This window comes from Otolemur garnettii, unplaced genomic scaffold, assembly GCF_000181295.1.
Source record: "Otolemur garnettii isolate 467f Iridium unplaced genomic scaffold, OtoGar3 scaffold00028, whole genome shotgun sequence".
Lineage (NCBI taxonomy): Eukaryota > Metazoa > Chordata > Mammalia > Primates > Galagidae > Otolemur > Otolemur garnettii.
In genome coordinates this window covers 14321460-14331383 of record NW_003852423.1, presented here as the reverse complement: position 1 = coordinate 14331383, position 9924 = coordinate 14321460, and the positions used below count along the sequence as shown (strand labels likewise).

The window sequence follows — 9924 nt, the reverse complement described above, 5'->3', positions numbered from 1 at the left end:
AGTCGCCGCCCGACGACGACGAACGCAGGCTACTTCCGGCGTAGCCATGGCGGCTAACGCTACTACCAACCCGTCGCAGTTGTTGCCGCTAGGTAATCACCGTCCTATGGGGAGCTGGGGCAGGGAGCTGAGGGTTGGGGCTCCCGGGGCTTCGGCCGAGGCAGCCCCTGGCGAGCGTAGGGAATGCTTTTCTTCTCCGCGGCACGTCGCTCAGCCCCAAGTCTGCGGCGCCGGGCCACGCCTGCGTTTCACGTGTTAGGGTTCCTCCAGGCAGGGACTTTTGACTCCACTGATCAGACCATCACTGGAAAAGGTCCACACTTACAGAATTTATTGCCGGCTTTCTTTATTGTGAACTCGCCTCTCCATTGTATGGATAGCACTATCACTTCTCAACCTGACATTTTGACATTTTATTAAGATCCTCAGATTAGGTAGACCCTGTCATTCATTCATATATATGTACATATATTACATGTATATATTTGGTTGAGAATAGCACCGCGGTTTGGGATGAACTTTAAAAGAGGTATCGGAAAACTAGCTCTGTCAATTCTTTATTTAACGAGCACTTATTGAACATCTATACACCAGACACTGGCCTGGGCACTGTTTAGCAATAAACTTAAACTATAGCCGTTGCCTTCAAATAGCACGCAAGCCAGTGGAGGAGAGAATATTGGACTAGTAAAACATCATGCCGAATAATGCTAACCTAGCCAGGTGTTTAAGTTACATCAGAGGACAGAGAATATACTTCATTGGGTAAAGGAGATAGTAACAAGAAAGAGGCTCCTGCAAATATAATTATGCCTGTCTCTTATAATATTTCATAGCTGGTGAAGAGTAATTGAGTTAGTGGCCGTGGCCGTGACTGAAAAGTTTTCATTCCTTCATTCGACAGGCTCTTGGCGTGACCAGTATATGCCAGACACTGTTTATTCGGGACACAGTGATGAGCAGAAGTAACTATGGTCTCTGCCTCATGGAGCTTGGAGTCTGGGGGGAGTGTGTGTGTGTTCCTTTATTAATCAAATAATCTAAAATAAGGATAAAACCATAATCATGATAAGTTGCTACAAAGAAGAGATAAGTGGAGATAAAGGAAAACTTTTCTGTAAAAGTAATGGATGCACAGGGATTTGTATTGTAAGACCTAAAGTTGTTGAATGAGTATTTTTCCTGGTTTGTCTTTCACCCTATGCAAGTAAGTGCCAGTAGGTAGTCAAATATTTGTTGAAATAATGAATGGGTAAAATAATCTTTTCCTCTCCACAGAGCTTGTGGACAAATGTATAGGATCGAGAATTCACATTGTTATGAAGAGTGATAAGGAAATTGTTGGTACTCTTCTAGGATTTGATGACTTTGTCAGTATCCTTTTAAAAGGTGGTGATGATGGTACACAGATAGGTTTTTCTTTTGTATTTAATAACAAGAGTAAAAAATACAATCAGTATATTTCTGATTATTTTATTATAATAAAAATCTAGTTCATTTTCAGGGAACTTGTGATAATATTTTAGGAGGTGAAAGAAGATCAAGTTTTAAGATACTGAAAGAAGATAAAAGTTTCCACCAGCATGCATTTTGAATTTGAGCTGTTATGTTAAACATAATTAAAACCAAACAAAGGCAGAAGCTAGAGTATATTTAATCTAGAATATGTATTTTCTTAACACCAAATTTCAGATATGGTACTGGAAGATGTCACGGAGTTGTAAGTAGGGTTAAAGAATGGGGGGAAATCTGTCTTTTTAATGAAAGGCAGTTTTACTAATATTGAGTCAGTAAAATGAGAAAACATTACATGTTAGAATTACCTTAAGGGTAGAAATTTTATCTACTGATACTTGCAAAATTGGATCATAAGGTTATTAATTTAATGTAATTAATTATTGCTAGGAAATTAGTGGAGATAAAGCTTTAATGTGAAAGATTATTAAAAAACAGCCAGGAATTTTAAGGCACACATCAAATCAAGAAACTGATAATAACAGCATTTAACTGTATAACAAAATGTAAATGGTAGCTCAGTTATATTCATTATAAAGATTAACACCAGTATCTCTGTTTTTAAAACTGAATTGAGGCTGAGCACAGTGCCTCACACCTGTAATCCTAGCATTCTGGGACGCTGAGGTGGGAGGATTGCTTGAGGCCAAGAGTTTGAGACCAGCCTGAGCAAGAGTGAGACCCTGTCTCTACAAAACAGAAAAATTAGCTGGGCATGGTAATGTGCCTATAGTCCCAGCTACTCAGGAGGCCGAGGCAGGAGAATTGCATGAACCCAGGAGTTAAGGTTGTAGTGAGCTATGATGATGCCACTGCACTATAGCCACGGTGACAGAGTAAGACTCTGTCTCAGGCTCGGTGCCTGTGGCTCAAGTAGCTAAGTGCCAGCCATGTACACCTAAGGTGGCGGGTTCGAATCCAGCCAGGGCCCGCCGAACAACAATGATGGCTGCAACCAAAAAATAGCCAGGCGTTGTGGCGGGCGCCTGTGGTCCCAGCTACTTGGGAGGCTGAGGCAAGAGACTTGCTTGAGCCCAGGAGTTGGAGGTTGCTGTGAGCTGTGATGCCATGGCACTCTACCCAGGGGGACAGCTTGAGGCTCTGTCTCAAAAAAAAAAAAAAAGACTCTGTCTCAAAACAAAAAAAAAACCTGAATTGATTCAGGTTGCTTTAATAGGTAGGATTCAGTAGTAATAGATATGTTAAAGAAAAAGAGGCTGCTAAATATTGCACTTCATATTTGATCTCTTTGGCAAGTTTCAGTTTCTTTTTATGAAGATTAGTCTGTGGATGTACCTCTTAGGTCTGTCAGTCTACTCTGTTGCCTTTGATGAAGAATGTACATTATCTGGTGCATATCCTTTGCCTCTGAAGATTGTTGATAGAATTGCCTGATCTCATGTTAATTTCTTTACAAAAATAACTTTGTATTTCTGAAATGTTAGCTTTGATTACTGCTATTTATTTTGACTCTGTTTTATCTGTTTATTTAGTGAAATCACACCAGAAGGAAGAAGGATTACTAAACTAGATCAAATTTTGCTAAATGGAAATAATATAACAATGGTAAGACCCTTAAAAGTGTTTTATTTAGATGCTAGCCTATTTTTGTGGGGGATGAATAATAGAACTAACTTGAAATGCTGCTTGCTTGACGAAATGATCCTGGCCCAATGATGCTTAAAATGGGAAGGGGATTCTCTTTGGTCAGATCCCTAAAGCTGAGCTATTGAAGAGGCATTGGACTTCAAAATTAGCTTGCTTGGGCTTTTTAATCTTTTTTTTTGTCAAAAGTCATTGTCAAGACACTAAGTATTAATGGGTGATGTTGGGAATTATAAATAGATACTCTCTATACAAAATGGGAATGTAAGGGAGGGATAAGAGCTGAAGAGTAGTTTTAGCTGATGAAGAACTTTAGTAGGGATTTTAGATGACATAGTGGGGTATTATTAATAAACTCTTTTTCCTCTTATGCAGCTGGTTCCTGGAGGGGAAGGACCCGAAGTATGAATGGGTTTCCTTGACTTATGCTAGATTCTGTTTTGTCTCACAGTGACAAAAAAATAGAATTTTTCTTTTTTTTACTTTTTAAAGTTTAGATCCTATAAAGCAAAGTTTCCCGTTAAAGGGAAATATTTTGAAGATGTATACCCATTTTTATAAGTTAATCATGATTATCTTGGAAAAAGAAGAAAAGAATTTCTTCTTTGAAGACTAAAATAAAGATGTTTTTGGTTAATTGTCATTTTATTTATTATACTGCAGTACCATTGGGATAAAGATTGTAGTTATTTTGCCACTTGCTTCCTGTCATTTCGTGCCTGTTTGCTTCCTCATTTACGTGACCATTTAGTTCTCAAACAATTGTTCTGTAAACATAAAAGAAGTAAAGTCTTCATTTTTTTAATGCTGCATAGTATTCCATGGTATACATATACTATAATTTATTAATCCATTCGTGGGTCGATGGGCACTTGGGCTTCTTTCGTGACTTGACAATTATGAATTGAGCTTTTATGTTTACATGGATGGAGCTGGAAAATATTCTTCTTAGTAAAGTATCTCAGGAATGGAAAAAAAAATATCTAGTGTGCTCAGTACTACTGTGAAACCAATTTACAATCACTCACACTTGCATATAAAAAATGAAACACAACTATAGCCTAGGATAAAGGAGGGAAGGGGAGGGAGAGGGATAGGGAAGGGGGTGAGTTGATACAGGGAGGGTTAGTAGGGGGACCACACCTATGGAGCATATTGCAAGTACAAGTTGGATCTATCAGGTGTAGAACACAAATGTCTTAATCCTGTAATTGGGTAAATGAGGTGAAGGCTATGTTGATTAGTAGGATGTAAGCACTCCAATTTGTACAAATATTCAATGCATTGAATCCCGTAATGGCATAAATGTATTTATAATTTATGTACAAATGACTTAATTAAAAAAAAATAATTCTCCCTGAAAAAAAAAAAAGTTCTGAAAAAATGATGAGCTTTGATTTGAACAGGTACTTTTAAAAAGCTTGAAGTGATTACTTAGAAAATTCATTTCAAACTGATGTTTTGTAAGGAGGATTTTTCCATTGAATTCCTATTAAAACAAACAGAAAACATGGGTAATTCCACTAACTCCTATAAAAAACTAAGTAAATACACAGTTGTAATAAATGCAGATTGTAGAAATGCGAGTAAGCAAAAAGGATTGATCACACTTTGCTGTGTATGGCCAGACTTTCTCAGCACACTCTTAGTGTACATTTTGTTTTTATAGAAACTTGCTCTTCGGATAGTACCATTTTTAGCCTCCATTTCAGTCCTTTAAAAATTTAAATGGTGAATATCTTTCCATGTTAAATATTTCACAACATTAATGTGTAGATAGCACATAGTATTTTATTAAATGGACTTCCTGTGAATTATTTAGCCCATTAATGGCCACAGTAGCCTAGTTCTTTATACATTTTTGTTTTTCCTAGAATAAATTCATAAATTTAAGATTAAAAAGTATGAATTTTCAACAAAAGTCTGTACTGCCTTATACTTTAGCTAGGAGTTTGTCCTAGTACCATTTACATCTTTCCAACGTTCAGTATGTTTTATCTTTTTCTCTTTGCTATTGTGATAGGCAAAAGCTGGCCTAAAATTTTCTTTATTAATTTTGAACTTATTTGTACTTTTAAAATTACTTATCCAAGGTTTTTTGCCATTGAGATACTTGTCTTTTTCTTACTAATTTGTAGGAATTCTTGGTAGGTTACTCTTAGTCATATACATTGTAAAAAATTTCTCTAGTTTGTCTGTGGTATTTTTTGACATAAGTAATGTATTTTTATGTAGTTATATGTATGTGTATATATATGTATATTTTGAGATAGAGTCTCACTATATTGCCCTCAGTAGAGTGCTGTGTCATCACAGCTCACAGCAACCTCAAACTCCTGGGCTTAAGCAATTCTCTTGCCTCAGCCTCCCAAGTAGCTGGGACTATTGGCACCCACCACAATGCCTGGCTATTTTGTTGTTGTTGTTATTGCAGCTGTCACTGTTGATTTTAGCTGGCCCGGACTGGGTTCTAACCCACCAGCCTCAGTGTATGTGGCTGGTGCCCTAACCAGTGAGCTCTGAACACCCAGCCCTATTAATGATTTTTGTCTTTGGTCTTCATGGATTAGAAGAACCTCTATTGTTCTGACTATATTTTTCCTTGGGTTCTTTTTTTTTTTTTTTGAGACAGAGCCTCAAGCTGTCCCCCTGGGTAGAGTGCTGTGGCATCGCAGCTCACAGCAACCTCCAATGCCTGGGCTCAAGCGAGTCTCCTGCCTCAGCCTCCCAAGTAGCTGGGACCACAGGCACCCGCCACAACGCCTGGCTATTTTTTGGTTGCAGCCATCATTGTTGCTTGGCGGGCCCGGGCTGGATTCGAACCCGCCACCTTAGGTGTATGTGGCTGGCGCCTTAGCCACTTGAGCCTTTCCTTGGGTTCTTTATGTTTTGTTCCATTTAAATCTAAAATCCACCTGGAATTTTAGTGTTTCCACATGAAAAAAGGATCCAGTTTCATTTTACAAAAAACAAGGCACTGATTTGTAGTATTTTCTGATTTACATGGTGTATGTACTACTATTCTGCCTGATTTCAAGATAGTTAACAACTGGCTTGCAAACTTCCCAAGAATTTAACACTTGGTTTTGAGGAGCCAGTTGTCCCACACCACTGCAGCTAACTCTTACTAAGGGGAATACTTCCCCTGTCCTGTTGTTTCTTTACTTTTGGAGGGAAGCTAAATGATGTTAACACTGGTCTCTTTGCAGCCTTTACTCACTATTCCAGGGGAGCTGGTGTTCATGCCCAATTCTTCCTTTTTTCCTCATGGGAATTAGTAACTTGCAAGGAGCATATGTTCTTAGCTGCCACATGCTATGAGTTTTATAGAAGCCTGACAACTTGGGGAGGGCTGCAGGTATCTAGTCTGTGGCTACATAAATGAATCTCCTGGAGATCAGTAATAGGAAGTCCACTCACCTGTGGATAACTTTGCCTAATCTAGTACTTTTTATTTTTATTTTTTTGAGATGGAATCTCACTTTGTTGCTCTTGGTAGAGTGCTGTGGTGTCATAGCTAACAGCAACCTCATATACTTGGGATCAAGAGATCCTCTTGTATTAGTTTTTCTATTTTTAGTAGAGATGGGAGCTCTTGCTCAGGCTGGGCTTGAACTCCTGAGCTCAAGCAATCCACCTGCCTCAGCTTCCCAGATTGCTAGGATTACAGGTGTGAGCCACCTGGCCTGACCCCTAATCTAGTCTTTAATAAAGTTGACAGTATGACTCCTATTTGCTTACACTTTAGTCTTATCTGTAAGTTGTTTAGAATGGGTGCTAGTCTATAATCTGCATTTTTGAGTCTTGGCACTATTGACGTTTTTGTCTGGGTGATGGTTGGTGGGCTGTTCTGTTTACTGTAGGCTGTTTAGCAGCATCCCTGGCCTCTACCTGCTAGGCGCCAGAGAATCCTCCCATATCTCCCTGTCCTCTCAAGGGTGACAAAAGTGGCTCCCGATGTTGCCCAGTGTCTCCCCAGGGCAAAATAATCACCCCTGCTTAAGACTATTCCTAATAATAGAGATATTTATTGGACCTTCCAAAATCCCCTAGTATTTGGTGTGTGGGCCAGGAACATTGGATCTAGGTGAGTAAAAATGGGGGAGAAAATGGTGTGATTGTTCTAGCAGGGCAAGATGGGTGGTTTTAAGCTCAGTGGGTGCTAACCATGTGTGATTTTCACGTGGGCAGATTGCTGGTGAGCAGCTGCTTTTTTACAGGTGGGATCATTTCTACAGAGGGAGGGCCATTAAGCAAAGGTGAGGTCTCAGCAAAAGTGAGATGGCAGAAAAGGCAGAAGCCATCAAATTTGGGCACTGGTGACTTTTGGTAGGTTTGTCCTCAAATGTTGGTTTGAAAACTGCACAGTATCAGAATCACCTGGAGCTACTGAAGGACAGACACAGAGGCCCAGGCTTGCTGAAGCAGGTTAGGACCTTGGCCTTTGTATTTTTCCAAGTTCCCCAGGTAATTCAGTTTGTCACCAAAACCTGAGGACCACTGCCTTAGAGAGTAGGCTGCTGCAGGCGTGGCAGTGACTATCCAAGATCATATAAATACCTTGTTTCTATTTATTTGTTGTTTAAATTTGATGTCGGCGCTGGGGATAACCTTGTATATATAGTTACCTCTTTGTTCCCATTAAAAAGTGTGGCAAAGCACGAGCAGCAAATGAAAGAAACTGGACTTCATTAAAATCAAAAGCTTTTGTGCTTCCAAAGACACCATCAAGAGGATGAAAAGACAACCCATGGACTGGGAGAAAATATCTGCAAATCATATAGATGATAAGGAACCCACATCTGTACAGAACCCTTTTAACTTGAAAAGACAACTCAATTATAAATAGTTAAAGGGTCTAAATAGGCATTTTTCCAAAGAGGATGTGCAAATGACAAGCAAGCACACAGAATGAAAACATGCTCAATCATTGGCTGTTAGGGAAAGGCAGATCCAACCCACAATGAAATGCCATTTCACACCTGCTTTAGAATGGCTATAATTTTTAAAAAAAAAGGAAAATAAGCAATGCTGGCTCAGCGCCTGTGGCTCAACTGGCAAAGGCGCCAGCCACATACACCTAAGGTGGCGGGTTTGAATCCAGCCTGGGCCCGCCAAACGACAATGATGCCTGCAACCAGAAAATGGCCAGGTGTTGTGGTGGGCGCCTGTGGTCCCAGCTACTTGGGAGGTGGAGGCAGGAGACTCGCTTGAGCCCAGGAGTTGGAGGTTGCTGTGAGCTGTAATGCCACAGCACTCTACCCAGGGGGGACAGCTTGAGGCTTTGTCTCAGAAAAGAAGCAATGCTGGCAAGGAGATGAAGAAATTGGAACCCTAGTACATTGTTGATGAAAATGTAAAATGATAACAGCTGTTGTGGAAAAGAATTTGACAATTCTTCAAAAAGTTAAACATAGAGTTACCATGACCCAGCAATTTCACTCCTTGGTTTATACCCAAGAGAACTAAAACCAAGTCCACACAAAAACTACTAGATGAATGTTCACAGCAGTATTACTCATCACGGCCCACCGGCAGACATACCTCCATCTTTAAAAAAAGTTAAACGTATCTGGGTATATCTAATGTAAATTCTGAGGCCCTAAAAAAATTATTTTTCCATAAGTGACAGTCCAGGCTGTGGCCACTGAAAGGACCTTAACACCACCCAAGCATTAAACACCCCTCTTGTTAAAATTGAACAGAATTAAGAATTTGGGAGCTGAGTGTGGTGGCTCACATCTGTAATCACAGCTTTCTGGGAAGCTGAAGTGGGAGGACTGCTTGAACCCAGGAGGTCAAGAGTATAGTGAGCTATGATCACACCTCCATACTGCAGCCTGGGTGACATTAAATCTCACATTAAGAGAAAAAGTGAGACTCTGTCTCTTAAAAAATAAAATTGGGAGAATATTGTTTTTGGCTTCTGTGCTGCTTAGGGTGGCTCAAACTCTTGTCCTCAGGTGATCTTCCTGCCTTGGTCTCCTAAAGTGCTGAGATTACAGGGATGAGCCATGGCACTTGGCCTTAGTTTTGGCTTTTTTTTTGAGGCAGACTCTCAAGCTGCCACTCTGGTTAGAGTGCAGTGGTGTCACAGCTCACAGCAACCTCAAACTCCAGGGCTTAAGCGATTTTCTTGCTTCAACCTCCCAAGTAGCTGGGACCACAGGCACACGCCACAACACCTGACTATTTTTCTTTTTTGTTGTTGCCATTGTTTTAGCTGGCCAGGGCTGGGCTTGAAAACACTATCCTCAGTGTATGTGGCTGGCATCCTACTCACTGAGCTACAGATGCCACCAGTTTTGACTTTTTAAATTTAAAAATATTGGATTTTTAACTCATAAGGGAATTTGGTTTTCAATTTTTTTTTTCAAAGTTTTGCTCTGTCACCTGGGCTAGAGTGCCATGGCCTCAGCCTAGTTCACAGCAACTTCAAACTCCTAGGCTCAAGCAATCCTACTGCCTCAGCCTCCTGAGTAGCTGGGGCTACAGGTATACACCACCATGCCTGGCTAATTTTTCTATTTTTATTTTATTTATTTATTTACTTATTTATTTCGACAGAGTCTCACTTTGTCACCCTTGGTAGAGTGCTGAAGTGTAGCTACAGAGTGTAGCTCCTAGCAACCTCCAACTCTTTTTTTTTTTTTGAGATGGAGTCTATGTCACCCTCAGTAGACTGCTGTGATGTCACAGCTCACGGCAACCTCAGACTCCTGGGCTTAAGCGATTCTCTTGCCTCAGCCTCCCAAGTAGCTGAGACTACAGGTGCCTGCCACAACGTCTGGCCATTTTTTGGTT

General features: G+C 40.3%; 1 protein-coding gene across 3 annotated transcripts; it reads left to right on the top strand.

Annotated features, from left to right (window-relative positions):
- LSM5 (LSM5 homolog, U6 small nuclear RNA and mRNA degradation associated) lies at positions 1-3757 on the top strand. Of its 3 annotated transcripts, none has more exons than XM_012804386.2 (5): positions 1-92; positions 1279-1374; positions 1693-1720; positions 3009-3081; positions 3496-3757. In XM_012804386.2, exons 1-5 carry the CDS (start codon positions 47-49, stop codon positions 3526-3528), a joined length of 276 nt encoding a protein of 91 aa, XP_012659840.1. In that variant the 5' UTR covers positions 1-46; the 3' UTR covers positions 3529-3757. The 3 variants fall into 3 exon arrangements, with proteins under 3 accessions (XP_012659840.1, XP_023368232.1, XP_023368231.1); XM_023512464.1 differs by lacking the exon at positions 1-92 and adding an exon at positions 505-529; XM_023512463.1 differs by lacking the exon at positions 1-92 and adding an exon at positions 950-974.
- The last annotated feature ends 6167 nt before the right edge of the window (positions 3758-9924 follow it).

What these genes read in the sequence shown, in the direction of transcription:
- LSM5 (XM_012804386.2), top strand. Translation starts at nt 47, where the DNA reads ATGGCGGCTAACGCTACTACCAACCCGTCGCAGTTGTTGCCGCTAG. An exon ending in AGGATTTGATGACTTTGTCA is followed by an intron (nt 1,375 to 1,692) that starts GTATCCTTTTAA and finishes ACCAAATTTCAG; the next exon opens with ATATGGTACTGGAAGATGTC. An exon ending in ATGGAAATAATATAACAATG is followed by an intron (nt 3,082 to 3,495) that starts GTAAGACCCTTA and finishes CCTCTTATGCAG; the next exon opens with CTGGTTCCTGGAGGGGAAGG.